At 34.3% G+C, this 17,587-nt stretch overlaps 1 protein-coding gene across 1 annotated transcript in view; it reads left to right on the forward strand.

Moving 5' to 3' along the window:
- The window catches only part of SLC6A15 (solute carrier family 6 member 15), a 47,165-nt gene that overhangs the window by 21,957 nt on the left and 7,621 nt on the right, over positions 1 to 17,587 (forward strand). Inside the window, exons 3-9 of the mRNA XM_065886899.1 lie at positions 1,675 to 1,832; positions 2,199 to 2,325; positions 3,357 to 3,538; positions 10,364 to 10,474; positions 13,589 to 13,830; positions 13,926 to 14,118; positions 15,014 to 15,206. Of these exons, the coding sequence (XP_065742971.1) occupies positions 1,675 to 1,832; positions 2,199 to 2,325; positions 3,357 to 3,538; positions 10,364 to 10,474; positions 13,589 to 13,830; positions 13,926 to 14,118; positions 15,014 to 15,206 (1,206 nt within the window). The remainder of the gene's footprint in view (positions 1 to 1,674; positions 1,833 to 2,198; positions 2,326 to 3,356; positions 3,539 to 10,363; positions 10,475 to 13,588; positions 13,831 to 13,925; positions 14,119 to 15,013; positions 15,207 to 17,587) is intronic.

The following is a 17,587-nucleotide window of genomic DNA, read 5'->3' on the forward strand; positions in this document are numbered from 1 at the left end:
AGGATTTGAGACGTGTTAAAATGCACTTTCAGTTTCTTCAGGAAACATGTTCAGGTCATTAGTGCCTCAATGTTATTAATCATCTAGAATTTGAATTTTGATAATTCTGTTTTATAATCTCATGCATCGATGCTTTACATTGCATACCTCTTTGTAGATCAACTCATGTCTCAAAGACTGAAAATCAGCTGTAAGAGAGTAGAGATTTTCTACCAACCACCATGTTTAAGGGAAATTTTTTTTTAATTCAATTTCTTTTTTTTAAAAACATTTATTTATTTATTTATTTGTCTGCGCTGGGTCTTAGTTGCGGCACGCGGGATCTTTAGTTGTGGCATTCGATCTCTTAGTTGCGGCATATGAGATCTAGTTCCCTGGCCAGGGATCGAACCCGGGCCCCCCGCACTGGGAGCGCGGAGTCTTAGCCACTGGACCACCAGGGAAGTCCTGGGAAATTCTTGTATATCGTAATTATTTCAGAGATATATAGATACTGAGATAAATGATTTGAAAATAAAATCATTAATATTTACTTCTTCAGCAGAATAGGTACCATAACAATTCGAATAGTTTCCAAAATCTATTCAATACCATTAAACACATTTTTTAAATGAGAAAATATAATAAATGGCCTCCACTTTATAAAGGGAATTAGTGCCATCGATTACATGACCCACTTGGCAGTATCTGGTTGGACAAAACTCCAGACAGGAAATTTGAATGTAGCAAGTCCATTTTAGAAGTCATTTAATGAATAATTTGCACATGTATTCTCATGTAGCAATGAGTACAGGTTTCACATTTGACTTTATCAATTAATAGAGTCTAATATTAACATTGTCAAGCTGTTCAGTACATTTTAAAGTCACTAATCATGTGTCTTAAGTTGAAATTTAGCTGTAAAATAATATATATATTTTTCAAGTATGAAAACTTTACTACAAGGAAAATAGCACATATATTTTACAATAGCTATTAAATAGCTCAGTTTAGTCAGTCCTCCCTACCCCTTAACAGAATTTTGGAAAGCAAAAAATTACTTGTTTCCTTAAGTGAACTTTTTATATGACATATATATATATATATATATATATATATATATATGGAAAAAATGACATTTGTCTGTGGTAGAAATTCTTTTTCCTTTTTTTTTTTCTCTTTCAGTCTAAGCAGCCATTTCTTCTTCCCTGTTGTTAGTTAGGAAGAGTCAGTTTTAATACCATAACATCTCACTCATTTTGATTTATCAGATTTAAAATGCATGATTTAGATGAGTTTGAATAAAATTTAATAAATAACTTCATTAACGTCGTATGAATAAGATTTCCAGGAGTTTGTGAAACCTATTTGAGAAAATAATTAATTTTAAGGAAGCAATTATTTTTACAAAAAATAAAGCTGGTTTACCATTTCAATAAAATGAAACTAAAACTATTCATTGGTATCCTTACTTTTTTCATAATTATTTTTTATCAGAAACTCTTTGTAGCAGTCAAGTTCAAGTTTCAAATACTAGAAAGCTTAAAGTAATGAAATTGCATTTTCTTTAAAGTCCTTTGTAGTTATACTGTATGGAAGTTTAAATATCATCTTTCATGAGATAATCAGAATTAGTGTATTCTCTCCTGTGACTGTTGAAAATATAATCTATTTTATTTGTTCTTGTTTCTGTAGGTGCCTATCTTTTGCCATACTTAATACTGCTTCTGGTAATAGGTATTCCCCTTTTTTTCCTGGAACTTTCTGTGGGTCAAAGAATTCGGCGAGGAAGCATTGGTGTGTGGAATTACATAAGCCCTAAACTGGGAGGGATTGGATTTGCAAGTTGTGTAGTAAGTTTCCTGGTATGGTATATGCCTTATAATTTTTACAGGGTTTGTAATTATATAGTTTGAATTTAAATGAAACCTTTGAGTGTGTATTTCTACTCAACTCTTTAATCATGTTTTAAAAAAACACTACTGGAGCTTGCACTAATACACAAAACAAGCTGTAAATTTAAATGTAGTTCAATCTTGTTAACGCATGTTCTTAAGGTCTATGAGAGTCATCGTTTTAGAAGAGATAATGTTTTTCAAATAAAAATAAAATAAGGAGGTTTTTTTTAAAGTATTAAATGGGTTTTATGCATTTCATCTCATTGTTTCAAAGGAAGGGGCATGAGAGGTTTAATATAATCACACTATTTTATTTTGCAGGTATGCTTTTTTGTGGCTCTCTACTACAATGTCATCATTGGCTGGAGTTTGTTTTATTTTTCTCAGTCTTTTCAGCAACCTCTACCTTGGGATCAGTGTCCTTTGGTGAAAAATGCTTCACACACTTGTAAGACATGTACCATGTAGTGTTTTTGTATCTAAAGATCATACAGTTGGTAAAGGCAGGAGCTTTCAAGATTCTTTTTTTTAAATAATGTGGAAAAATCTTTCAAAATTGTTACTATAACAAACTTTCCTTGACATACTCAGAAAGATAGATGTCTGGCATCATTTAATTTATCTAGCTCCTTCCAAGTAATTTTATTGTGCCCCATGATGTTAGGGTAAACAATTATAAGCCTTCAATTGTAAATTTTGACAATATTTTATTCTGTATATCTTTATTGATGCCTTACAGTTTCATTAAAATAAAAACGAGGACAAAAAGAGTTTAGATTGAAGGAATTGTTTTTATGTCTTGGGTTGTTTTTCTATGGTTTTCTTATCATTTATTTTTATATCCTAGAATATAAAGAACAATTCCCTAGTGCTGTCCAGTAAATATAGAATGCAACTCACATATGTAGTCTAAGATGTCCTAGTAGCCATATTTACAGAAAGTAAAAAGGGACAGGTGAAATATTTTATTTAATCCAATATATCCAAAATATTAACATTATAACATATAATTAATATAAAAATTAGTTATGTAATAATTTACACTGTTTTTCTCATACTAAGTCTCTAAAAGCCCCTTTGTACTTTATATTTACAGCACTAGTCACTCTAAACCAGCTCCATTTCAAAAGCCACACATGGCTAGAAGCTAGCATTTTTGACAGCTCTGCCCCCAGGAAGTCAATCAGATAATTCTGGGGGCAGAAGGGGCTATAAACCTGATACATTTTAATCACCTTGATAAAAATCTCACATATTCCTATTTTAGAAATGTGTAATAACAAATGTCAAAGAGGATTCATGTCTGTTGACTTTTTCACATTTTTGCACAGTTGAGGTTTCATTGTGGATTTAAATGCTTCTGTAGAATAGTAGTACTTTTCTAGGAAAAGTTAAGAATTGATTACAGGCTTACTGGGGGGGAAATGGCCTCATTATTCTTTATAGTCTGAAATGACTGTGTTACCTTTCTTTCTACAGTTGTAGAGCCAGAATGCGAAAAAAGTTCTGCCACTACCTATTATTGGTACAGAGAAGCACTGAATATTTCCAGTTCCATTTCTGAAAGTGGGGGCTTAAACTGGAAGATGACCGTCTGCTTGCTGGCTGCCTGGGTTGTGGTGTGCTTGGCTATGATCAAAGGCATTCAGTCTTCTGGAAAAGTTAGTATGTTAGAGCCCCTCCTGCTTCTGCTAATCATCTCATCACCATTCCTGGGAACTATCTCCCCCACCCACTATAAACCTGTGTGGGCAAACTGCAAGTAGCACTTTACTCTCTCGGCAGTTAATTAAAGATTGGTCAAAAGTGGTGCTTTAAAAAACGTATTTAAATCAAGGAAAGGACATAAATAAAGATATAAGTGTTTTATAATGAAATCTAAAGTCGTTTATAATCTTTCCCTATTTTATCAAGATCTGTTTTGAGCTTTTTTGTCAATACTTAAAAGTCCTTTCTCGTTGCTGGTATTCAGCTGACCTTAATGTTTTTAGTTCTCTGATTAGTTCCAATCATGGAAATTGGGAAAAGTGGTAGAATAAAGAATTTGTTTATTTGTGTTATATCATTCATTTTTCTCTACTACAGGTGCTCTAGGGAAAAGTTGCATAAAAGATTTTAAAATAGTCTAGTGTGGAGTGTTTCTTAAAGATATGAACATCAGGTAGTTATGATATATCTCAACAAGGAACTCAGAGTAATATAAAAGACTAAAGGGCATGCCTGCCAGGGCAAATGGAAAATTTTATAAGGCTGTGCTTGAGAAAGACAGTAAGTGAATTCTAGATACCCCAGGAAGTCAATCAGATAATTTTTTAAAAGGATGCGTTAGGAAAGTAATTGTTATTCACTATTTTGCTTCCATATTACATTTTTTCCCATTATTATTGCCATTGTTTTAAAGCTCTCTACTTCTTTTGTTTGGACCATAGCAAGAATTAATTTTGGTTCATCTTCTCTCTGCCCTTTAACAACCCATCTCTACTGTTTTTTCTTTCCAAAGCATAGCTCTGATCATATATCTTTCTAGGCTAACATATTGCCACTTACCATCATATACTAGTAAGAGTGGGAATAGTAGTAGTAGTAGCAGAAGCAGTAGTAGTGGTAATAAATGACGATGATGGAGATGATTCTGATAATGATGAGAACAAGAACAATAACAGAAGGCAAAATTTATTACCTCTTTACTTTGTTCTAGGCACTGTGATAAATGCTATATATACTTTATCTCAATTAAATCTAAAAAAAAAAAAGAAAACAAAAACCAACTCTAAGAAGTAATTGCTACTCTCAGACCTGCTTTACAGATAAAAGAACAAGTTTGAGAAAACAGGTAACTTGCCCAAAGAATCACAGTTAGTAAATGCTAGTATTTGGATCAAACCCAGCTCTGTCTAAATCTAAAGCCCATGTTATTTAATTGCAACACTATAATGTCTCTCACTGTGGTATATTTTTTCCCACAGAAAGTGAACTCTTTTAGGCGAAGTCTGTCTAATTCATCTTTGCTTCCTGTTACTTCATATTTAATTAGAAATGTTTGACAATTTTTTTAAACTTGTTAATCACAGCTGATTTTACATTTACCTTCCTGATGGAACTTCTATACCATTTTTCCTTTGTAGAAATGAATGTGGTAGATAACACCATATTCTGTGAATGTTAGTGTATTCTGTGATTAAGTAAGTTCAATTAATTGGTTCCATTTGGTGTGTCTTCTACTATGTCAGAGCCCCATTACAGTCAAGTTATAAATAAAGGACTAGATTCCTAAGCCAAATCTAACCACATTTATGTGCTTCCTAAGGTGATGTCATTTGATAGAACGAGAACCAACTATGGTCAGCCAGAGAAGTCCAAAAATCCCTCTGCTCAAGTCTTACCACCACATTTTATTTCTTCTTTGTCTGAGTATGTGTCTTATCATTTAAAGAACTATTCATCCTTTTCTTATCACAACATTGGGGATGTTTTTCTTATGTCGTGTAATATAACTTTATCTGGAAAAATTTAATACAATTTATAGACTACATGTAGTTTATTATTTCAACAAGAAGGCTTCAGGGAGAGGGTAGCTTTTCAGCAGACTTTGAAGAAAAAATTTAGTAGGCACAGATGGGTAGAAAGCTGTAAGTAATATGAACAAAGTTATGAAAGTCTAAATTGTGACAATTCCTCATTCTGAGACAATGAGCTAAATATAATAAGAAATTTATTAGGAATAAATGTAAAGCTGTGTTTGCCTGCCAAACAAAAAAGCTTCCAAATAAACAATCACACAAATGAAGTATAGAGATATATGGTTTAAGGGTAATGAAGTTTAAGGGTAGTATGTGAAAAAAAAAAAACTTAGAGAATTTAGCAGCTGAAAGAAAAGTCAACTTCTGATATCCCTAGCCAACACACACACACACACACACACACACACACACACACACAAACAATGCTAATTTGAAACTGCATGAATTAAGACAGGAGTATGACAGTGTCATTCTCCTTCAGGTCAGGTAGGCACATGCCAGTTGAACCACACCTGTAATACTGGATTTTACTGAAATCTTTACTACTTTGTTATGGAAAAGAGCCATCTCAGCTTTGTGATCACAGTCTTCCAATAGTTGAATAAAAAGAGGAATAAGCCTTATTCTGTGTGATCACAGAGAACAGGATCATGATCAAATATTTGGAATTATGCAGAGTGGCGGGATGGTGGTAAATCTTCAAGGAAAGGAAGACCTTTAAGGAATCAAGCCTGGTAACAATGAAATCAGTTGCACTGTGGTAGAGAGCTCAGCGCTACTGGAGGTGGTCCAACAGAGGTGGACCAAAATCTCCCTTTGTTGGAGCCTCTATGCAAGGGATGCCTGCCCGCAGGGGAAAGATAGAAATGAGAATCTCTAGGCTTTCTTCTAACTCTAATATTTTCTACTAGTACTACTTTGCCATTAGTACCACTACTGTGCTAAGTAAGTACTCTGCATGCATTAGCTTGTTTAATCTTTCTAGCAGCAAGATGATTTGCATGTTCTTATCCCCAATTTACTGCAAAGTTAAGCTTAGGGAAAATAAATAATTGGCCAGAATTAAACAACTGATAAGTGGCAGAGTTAGAACTAGGCTATGAAATCCTCAAAGAGAATGACTCTTTCTGAAGGTATGTTTAAAATAAACATTTTAATATGTAAGAGAGAAAAACAACTAAATGATTTCATATATTTTCTTTTTTTTAATAGTTGAGTAGAATGAAAATATGTTCATGTAACATTTTGATTGATAAACTTATGTCTCTTACTGAATGTACTTACTGTGAAAGGCATGTCAGTTTTTAAGGCCCAGGGAGTCTTAAAATCAGCCAGAGAAACATATTTCATTGTTTCACTTCCAAGTTCTTAAGAGTAATACTTAAGGGTCATTCATCTACTCACTGCACATATTTATTGAGCACCTACTATGTGCCAGGCACTGATCTAGCTCAGGAGGTACAGTGGTGAACAAGGCAGACAAAATACCTGTCTTCATGGAATGTCCATTCTAGTGGCAGAGGCAGACAATAAACAAATTATAAAATAATATCAGGTAGCAATGCAAAATATAAAATAAGGAGAAAGTGTTTGGGGTAGCATTGTACATATAGTCAGGTAGAATTTAAACTATTTTCAATAATATTATTCAACTGACAATTTTATTATTATGAGACCCATATGATTAAATAAAATGAATTTGTGTTTAAAAGCACAACATGGATACCTCTGTAAAATGCTGACCTAAGACACATCTTTAAATCTCAGAATTTAATGATTAAATATTTGTCCTTTACCTGCTCACAGAAGAAAAAAAATTCAGGTGTGAACACTACCTATTACTACTTAAGTTTTTAAGTGTTTAAAATCTTGACTGTTACTTTTCTCCATGTTGCATCCAACATGAAATTTTCTTGTTCATTTTTGGACGAAGCTATCCTTATCTTATCAGAGTCTTATCACTGAAGCCAGATGAGTATTAAGAACTCAAATATGTGTTGAATTAATAAATGAAATTTGAAATGTCTCACCATATAATTAGTACCTAATTTTTAAAATACTGTAAAATAAAGATGAGGGGATTTTGTTTGTTTCTTTTTTTTTTTTTTTTAGGGAATGTGTACAGAAAGGAAAACTTCCTATGAATTCTCTCTTAATGTACAATAGTTTTGAGTATCTAAGAATGTGCAAAGGTTAATAGGCCACCATCTTTATCCTCATGGAACCCATAATTTAATGGGTGAGACAAATAATGAGAGCAGAATAAATGCAGTAAGATGTACAAATAAAAAGTGTATGAGAGTATAGAGCATAGAGGCAGCCACTGAAATTAACCTGGAATTGGGGGAGGGCTTCACAAAGCAGGTAACTTTTGGGCTAGAGTTTGACAGTTGAAGAAGAGTTCACCAGAAACTTCAGAGAGAGGACATTGGAGGCATGGAAAACAGCATGTGCAAAGCCCAAAGTTTGCTGAGTAATCCCGTGTGACTTTTACATACAATTTGTGCAGCTTGTGGGAAATGAGGCTGGAAATGTAAGTTGACTGCAGGTATTAAAGTATCTATAGACACTGGTAAAATGACTGGCTGTTACTTAACAAACAGTGTGAAATATTTGAAGATTTTTAGCAGTTCATTACACCATCAGATCCTTAGAAAGATCTTTCTGGTAGCAGTGTGGGTGATGAATTTCAGGGATGAAGAGGAGAGCTGGCAGGGAAAAATCGAGAGGCAAAATGAGAAGGAAGCTAATAGTGAAAAGTGACACGTCACTGAGGATGAAAACGAAGGGACAGATGAAATTTGGAGTCAATTGGACTTGTTGGTCAGTTGTTATGGGATGTGGGGAAGAGAACCATATTCAGGTGTGTTAGAGTTGTTTAGCCTGGGCAAATACACATACAGGAAGAATCATTTCTTCCTTTAGCTTCTAATTTGAAATTATATTAAAAATATACTGAGACTATCCAGATTATTTTAGTGTGCAGCCATCATTTTCATTTTTAAAATAAATGCATTAATGGAAGTCCTTTAAGTCATTTATAAGGCAGCAAATTTGAGTTCTGTTAAAAAAAAAAAAAAAAAGCAATTGTGCAAAGGTGAATCCATGCTTCTGGTTAGCCCCAAGATTTGTGAAGAAGAATCATAAAAGGAATAGCTGTAATCAAGTGAGATCAAGGCTACTTGAATAGATATATAGTAGACCCACAAATTTAAAGAATGCTAAAAGTAGGCAGAAAGAATGAAAAAAATGTACTCCATCTAAAAGCATTCTGATAAGAAGAAATCAAGAAATGTGGATGAATGGATGCAATTTAAAAATTATACCATTTTTATAAATAAAAATTTTAAAAATTATACCATTTTGAATGATCAAAAAATTATATTTCTTTACAACTAATTAAAATATAATTATTTTTAGAAAAAATATGGGTTTCTAATTATGCTGAGATTTTATTTGTAATATTAATTTTTTTTCTTAGAATGCTTAATATAATTATAAGGTATACAGAACAGTAGAAGAGGGGCAAATTATTGTGTTGACTTGCCTATTGTTTGTCTACAGTTACTATAGGATTCCATATCTCTAATCTGCCTGAGCCATCCTCTGCTATGGCAGTTTTTTCTCCATTCTTCCTACCCTTCCTCCATTCCTTCCTCCTCAGATAAGTATTATATACGTACTATGTGTTAGGAACTCTGTTAGGTATTTGAGATTTGGTAGTGAACAGGAGAGAAGAAGTCCTTGCCCTCACAGAGCTTATATTCCAGTAGGGGAGATTGAAAATTAACAAATAAACAAGATAAGTTCAACAGTGTTAAATGCTGTCAAGACAAAACAAAATAATATTGAAGGTTCATGGGGCATAGAGGAGGGCAGATGGAGGTATACTGGATGAGAAAAAGGCATCACCTTATTCTGGGTGTTCCAGGTAGTCTTGAGAAAATGAAGATAAGACGTAAAATAACAGAGAGGAGCGAGTCTCGGACAGATGAGGGAGATGAATACCTCAGACTGAGGGCACAGCCTGCTCTGGCCCTGAAGCTAAAGAGCGTGGTTTCCCTCGGGGCTGAAGCTCAGCTGGGGGAAGAGTGGTGGGGCAGGCAGGTAGGCAGCCTAGTCTAAGGCTTTGCAGGACAGAGGGAGAAATTCGCCTTTTACTCCAACTGCATTAGAGATCCCTGGAGTGGGTTAAGCAGGGAATGAGATAACCTGAGTGGTAGCTTGGAAACTAGAATATTACAAATAGTGCAGAACTACTTCTGGATGTTTGACTTTAGCAAATGGATGGGTGGTGGGAGATGGAGTTGGGTGGGGACAGCTTTGGGGGAAAATCGGGAAAGTTTTGGATACCACATGGAGATGTCAAGGAGGCGGTACATGTCTGGTTAGGACAACTGCTTTTCTATGATAGACATTTGCTTAACTTTAATGATGAAACTTCTGAAGTAGAACATAAAATCTCTACACTATTATTCAAGTTCTGTAGGAACTTTAACAGGACCACTCTCCACTCCAGAAGCTTTATAGAATTATAATGGAACTTTGCTTAATTAAAACAAACAAAAAAAGGACTTTTTTTTTTTGCTACCTCAAACAATAAAGTAGAAATTTGTTAACGAGTTAGCGTCCATTCATTTCTCTTAAATATTGCTTGTTTTGTGAACTGTAAGGAATCAACACTATTCAAATTACACCATACCTATGGGCTATTTAAAAGGGGTTTCAATAAGGAAAATTTTCTTATTTTTTGTTACATCTCAAATAGAATCTTAACTAGTCACATTGAATCAAGGCTATGAAGCCACTCTGATATGATGGCTATGCAAGGTATTAAAAGTATTATTTATCATATTATAAAAAGTGCCACTTTCACGGTATAGAACAGAACACATAATCTTAACTGTGAAGAAGAAAATAGTCGTTAGGATGTCTCACTTTTTTTTAATCTTTCTTACTTTACAGATCATGTATTTTAGTTCTCTGTTCCCGTATGTGGTACTTATATGCTTCCTAATCAGAGCACTCCTTTTAAATGGTTCAATTGATGGCATCCGTCACATGTTTACCCCTGAGGTATGTACTGTATTTCTAGTTAAGGCTTATGATCACAAAAGCCTCATGTTTATTGTTAAAATGTTCCCACAGTTAGATTTAAGGGATAATTGTTCTAACCTATGTGCACTAGACTATTAAATTATAGCTGTTATGTTAACCAGCCTAGTAAAACCGGAGCTTTTGGACATCTATAATTATATCCATCTCTCTCCAATTTTAAAGGCCCCATTAGTGAGTTTCACTATTTAAACTTCAAAAATTCCTATTTTATAATAAATTAACTTCCCATTTTTACACTGGTATATTTTAGAACTTTTCAGTCTTTACTCTTCCTCCTCTATTTCAGTGGTTCTTAACCTTTTGACATGGACCCCTTTGAAAAAAACCTGATAATGGAATCTTCTTACCAGAGCAAATAATGAACATATTAATTTGCTTAGTGTCTCAGGAGGTTGACAGATCACCTAAAATCCATGGACCCAGGTTAAGAACCCTATTGCCCTCTAAATCTGTCTCAGAGAAATTCAAGCTTTCTTACTATGTTTCGTTTTGCAGTTTTGTATTTTCTAGAATAGTACTTAACATTAGTGCATTTGGGAAGTTCTGTAACTTTTATAAATGCGTATGCATTTTAGGAAAATGCTCATTAGGTTTCCTAAAAGGCTCGGAACTTAGACTCCGTTGTTTAACTTACAGCTGACTTGATTAATCCTTGTGGACTTGTTATATTGATTTGACAGGAAAAATCAAGTTTGAGGTGTATATATATTTTGGTTTTACACTGGCATTACACTTCACATTAGTTTGCTAACTCTATCATAGGCAGACAACGAGTTATAAAAACACAATTTCAAAATTAGCTCAGAAATTGGAAGTTGTCTGAATGATGACTGTGCAGCCAAGCATGGTGCAGAGATGTGGGCAGAAGATTTTAGCCTCCTTGGAATTGTCACTCCTGGCAGCTGCCTTGATACTGTGTCACAGAGGCTGTGTTCTTTGTGTATCTGGTTCCAACGTGGTGTTCATTCTCGAGTAGCAAAAATGTTGACACTGTGATCTGGTTTTCTCGAATAGTTCTAAAGTTCTGTTTATCATTTAGAGTTGTTGGAACTCCTCAGTGAATAATTACTTCAGATTTATGAATTTCAGCTACATTATAATTTAAATCAGCTTCAGATGGGCCATACTTAGTGACCAAAATATCTATATTTGCAATATCAAAAAAAAAAGTTCTCTGAGTTAAAAACAACTAGCTTTGTTGTGAATTCCTGGAATATCACCTTTCTCTGTGTTGGCAATTGTTTGTGACATAATTCTAAATATTTAACTTAAATAGATACTTTAGACTCTAAATACTTTGATATGATGCTTTTACATGGTCCCCGTATTTAAAACTGCAGCACTGTTAACATTTTAAGCCAGAACTGGAGATAACTATTTTAGAGTTAATTATTTCTTCAGCTCACTTTTCATGGACTGTTGATAAGATTCTGTATTAGGCCACTGTAGGATGATAGTTAATATAATAACGATAAGACGTTGTCAATAACTTTTTAATTTACATTATTTATGTAAGGGAGAAAGTACCTAAGCACACGAAATATTCCCAGTGAATGGAGATTTAATTCCTGAATTGGAAATAATCAGAATGTCTTTATCACATAGGTGTTGTCTGCCATCTAGTGGACAAAGTAGAGATAGACAGTTGAATGAGTGTATTTTACTAGATGGGTATCAACCGTAGAATGGTAATGTAGCAGCGATAGTCAATAAACAGTATGCATATTTTAGTTAATTGCAAATAAATTATAAATATAATCATGATTATGTTTCATGATAACATTGCATAAATTTCAGTAATAATCACTAAAATTAATTGAACAACATATCCTAATGTTTGAGAGCTTACGCATTTTGAAATCTACCTGTGTTCATATGTCAGATCTACCCCAGAAGTGCTGTGTAACCTGAGGCAGGTTACTTAACTCTTCTAAGATGCAGATAATATTAGCCACAATTTCATTGATTGTTGTGAATATTAAATGAGATCATCCATATAAAGTGCTTATCAGTGTGCCTGCCACTATAGTCCATATGTTAGCAATTATTGAGGACTTCGAGGGCGGCAGGCAATGTGATAAGTAGTACATGTCTTGTTACTCTCATCTTTCAGTTGAGAAAGCTTGAACTCAGAGTGGACAGGCCACCTGCCCTGGGTTGCACTATTTTTAGATCGTTAAATGGCAGAATCAGGATCTGAAAGTGTCTATGTAACTCATGTTCTTAACCACATTTGGCATTGTTCCCAATAAAGGCAATTTCACTGCAATGGTGAAAAGAGATAAAATACCAATTTAAACACTACTGCTACTGAAATCAGACTTAACTGTTTATTGCGGTCTGTGCCAGGTATGGCTAATATTAATAGTTCCATTTAAAAGGTTTGGTTATATACAGAGATAATTGTTTAAGAAGTGAAGCACAGTTACTTGAAATATATGTTCAGCACAGATTCCAAACTTTAGAACTTTGGATCTGAAAAGGTCTTAGCGATGATATGGTTGAATTTCTTCTGTTTTCAAAGAAAAGGCTTTCAGGAAACTACTCAATGAATGAATAATACGTATCTGAATACGCAAAGTACAAATAGTTCAGCACTACCCAGCTTATAATTATTATCTGCTTTGGCTGTTAGACTTCAGAAAACACAAAACTTAGGGTATTTGTTAAATAATTATTTAACTTTTATGGCTAACTGATTTATTTTGCTTTGGAAGGAAAACAAAGACATAAATAAGAATAAGTGAAGATAGTTCATTTCTCTCTCAAATACTCCTCTGATGATTTGTCTTAATATTTAAAAATTCCCATATAAGTATTTTCTCCGTGTATTTAAGTAACATCCCCGTCTAAAGTTTCAATAGTCTGTAGCCTTTCTTATTCATATTCCTTGTATTATTCCTAAGTGAAAAATTTGTTCTTTCTACTTAAGAACAGACTATCCCCCTGTTTTAAATAATCTTTGGGTGCATAAGTGTCATTACGATATATTTAAACAATAGAACCGATTCCTTGTAGATTATTCTGAAATTATTTTTGCAGCTGACTTATATTCTGTTTAATTTTAAACAGCTTGAAATAATGCTGGAGCCCAAGGTCTGGAGAGAAGCTGCAGCTCAGGTGTTCTTTGCCTTAGGTCTGGGATTTGGTGGCGTCATTGCCTTTTCAAGCTACAACAAGAGAGACAACAACTGCCACTTTGATGCCGTCCTGGTGTCCTTCATCAATTTTTTTACTTCTATCCTGGCAACATTGGTGGTGTTTGCAGTTCTGGGCTTCAAAGCAAATGTCATAAATGAGAAATGCATTGCAGAGTATGGTTGATTTCCTTTAGCTTTTGATGGCATAATTATATTAAAAAATCTCCTTCCCAAACCCATGTGTTCATTAATGTTGTTTTCCTTTTCAGAAATTTGGAAATGGTCATCAAACTTGTGAAAATGGGCAACATTAGTCAAGATATTATTCCCCATCATATCAACTTTTCAGCTGTTACTGCGGAAGATTATCACTTAGTTTATGACATCATTCAAAAAGTGAAAGAAGGAGAGTTTCCTTCTCTTCATCTCAATTCCTGTCAAATTGAAGACGAGCTAAATAAAGTTAGTAGGCTATGTTTATGCGATAAAATAATTCTTATTAACTTAAAATATGCATTACCCAGAAGACTTCTTTTAGGAAAATAATCTTTAAAATACCTGTGGAAGATCATGCTGTTTCAAAATTCACATTCTTTACTTCAGAGAACACATTTTCTTAAATCAAAAATGTTTGTTTTACTTTGAAAAGCAGTTTCACTGATTAAGCCACAAAAATTTAAAATATGGATATAAATTAGGTGATTTTCATCCCAGAAAATGAAATTAGTCTGGTACCTTTCCTGGTATAATATTTAATACAAAACTTGAATTGCAATTATCATTTACATATTGTATGGTTGTTTGGACACATGAATGATATTTACTCATCTTAATAACTGTGTTCAATAAGTCATGATTAAGTCCTTTTTCTAGCCACTGTCATACATTTTAATAAACACCACATAGGTGAACACGAATAAATAGCCTTGCATTAATTGTCACCCTCTCTTTACATTGGCAAAAAGGAAAATATAATGGAGAAATTGGCTGTTAATCACTTGCTTTAAGATAGCTAACTGTACTTGAGACTAAACATAAAGAATCACGTGCAGGAAATTATGGATGAAGCCATCATTAACATAAAAATCTTGAATTCTGTAAGGAAAGATTTAATTACTAACTTGCTCTTAAGGTTCTTTTAAAATTTTGGTCTACCTGCTGTTTTTATGAGATAACACGATCATCTTGAATTTTGTTTAGAGGCACAGTTTCTTAGGAGACAACATGGTATCAGCGTGTTTATCTCCAGTAACTCCCATGCATTATTCAGAGTTCTCCTGCCCTTTGCAACTGATGTATATATAGCCAGCACTTCATATTGCTCTGTATTAACGTGGCTGTTTTGTATATCTTACAGGCTGTTCAGGGGACTGGCTTAGCTTTTATTGCCTTTACAGAAGCAATGACACATTTCCCTGCATCTCCCTTCTGGTCAGTGATGTTCTTCCTCATGCTGGTAAATCTAGGGCTTGGCAGCATGTTTGGAACCATTGAAGGGATCATCACACCCATTGTGGACACATTCAAAGTGAGGAAAGAAATTCTCACTGGTTAGTTTTTATGTATTTGACTTTTCATTGAACTGATGTGGCGGGCTGTTTTACCCTTGGTGAGAGATCGGAGATGGAAATAGGAAAAGTGTTTATTATTAATGTCTACTTATTAATAATACTAGTATTTGTTATTTAGGGATTTATTTATATAATATTTAAATGACATATTTAATAGATTCTATTAATTATTAGTGATCATTTACTCCATTACTCTTTATTAGTAATAATGTCATTATCATGAATTACTGGCGCTAGAACAAAGTCACAGAATGTTCATGTATAATTTTGTATTCAACTCAGATAATTATAAAAATAGTAGTTCAGGTCATTGGATTTTCCAAAAGTGCATAGCTGAAATTGATAAACCTAAACTGAGTTCTCATATAAAAGAGCAATTGTAGCCTGACAGAAGTTAATACATCTAGGTAGGAAAGACAATAACACAATTTATCAATACTGATGGTTGTTAAAAGTCCAATCTACAAGTAGTTATTAAAGTACTGGTTGTGTGTTGCATGGTCCTCACATTTGAGGGATATCAAGGATATAAGAGAAATTACAACAGAGATACAGAGATATAGGAGAGCCTGTCCTCTAAAAAGAATAGGACTGATAATTAAAATCAAGGTGGGTAGATAAGACTTGTACCATGTAATATACTGAAAGCATGATAGGAACTTTACCTGTTCTACGAATTAAGACGCAGCAGAGGTCATCTAAATATATGAGGGAACTGTCAGAGAAAGGCATGGAAATTGAATTCGAAAGGGGAGGGGTCTTCTCAGGGGTCAGAAGATAGTGTTCATAAACATAGCCAAGTAGAGACAGAGGAAGCAGCGAGGAAGCCAGCCAGACCAGAGTGCAGCAACAGTGTTGGTAAGTGATGCAATAATTAATTGGAAAAAATACATAGATGATCTTAAATGCTGGGCAGTGGTACACAAGCTCCCCAAGGCTCTGTTTTTAGCTCTAAAAGATTCAGTAATAATTTATGTGTAAATAACTCTCAAATACATATATATCTTTATCACTCACCGTTCTGCTAAGTGTGTGTGTATAAAACAATTTCAGCAGTTTGTGAGGTATTTACATCTAAATATCTTTGATTCAGCTGAACATAAATGAGAAATGTCTCTGTCTTTTCCTGAAAGGCAGTCTCTACTTCTGCAGTTTCTATTTATTTGAAGGCTATCAATACCCTGCCTGACATGCAGACTAAGTAACAGTCATCTTTGCTGCTTTCCTCGTCTTTGCCCCATATCCCAACCCTCCTGTGGTAAGAGGGTTTGCAAAATTAAAGGGAAAACAACAGTGTAGAGGGAGAAACACACATGTGAGTATTTGGTAACTCCCAGTGGAAGACCTTTAGGTCAGAGTAAAGAGGAATATACTCTCTACCCCTGTTACCTGTATTCTGGGATCATACTTCTACTTTGAGTCATGTTTTATATACTTAGATGAAATGTTCCCCCATCACCTTTGTCAGATGTTTTCATCTCCTCTGATAGGACAGTAGGACTTAGATAAGTGACTTACTCATTATCTGTTCCTCTCACATCGTCAGCAAAACTCTCATTGTCTTTAACACCTGGAATACACTTTCTTCCTATCTACCTTATACTATAATGTAATTAGGAGAAAGTGAGAGGGACACAGGCTGTGGTTCAAATCCAAGCTCTGTTAGTTACTTGGATCCTGAGACTTTGAGTACAATTTGCTGTGACAAGCATTCAAATATTTCAATATGCATTAGACTCCAAGTGAATGCTACTTTTCCTTTTCTACATGGTATGTTTATATATAATATTCACTTATGTATGATGTAACTCAGACCACTAGCATAGCGCTTACAAGATGGAGGAAATGGCTTAATTTAACCCATACTTATTGAGATTTTTAGGGAACCCCCCATCAGATGGAACCCCCAGGATGTCTTTTCTCCCCTTCTGAACTGCCCTTACCTGCTCCACTTCTTTCACTTTTACTCACCTCTGCTAAAAGCTGTTTAAGAAAGAGAACACAGTCATCTTTTATTTTTGAGGTCTTCTCTACCAACGTGCAAGAGAGAATAATGAGTCTAACAAAAATATGGGAATATCATATGGATTCCAGAATTCTAACTTTCTATATTAAGGGTAGCTGGTTAGAAGTTTCTGCATCTTTCTTCAGTACTGCTGCAGAAACTCCTTTTAGATGGCTCTTCTTAGTTACCTGGAGAATCAGGTTGCCCAACCCTGTCACAGATGTATTCCTAACTAATCTGTTTGGGCACCATCAGGACAGAGATATGGATTGCTGCTAAGGCAAGGTCTCATCAGATTTTTTTCAGTTATGCTTTAACAATAACCATATTTCAATCAGATAGAAAAATACATGTT

The sequence above is a fragment of the Phocoena phocoena genome, chromosome 11 (assembly GCF_963924675.1).
Source record: "Phocoena phocoena chromosome 11, mPhoPho1.1, whole genome shotgun sequence".
NCBI lineage: Eukaryota > Metazoa > Chordata > Mammalia > Artiodactyla > Phocoenidae > Phocoena > Phocoena phocoena.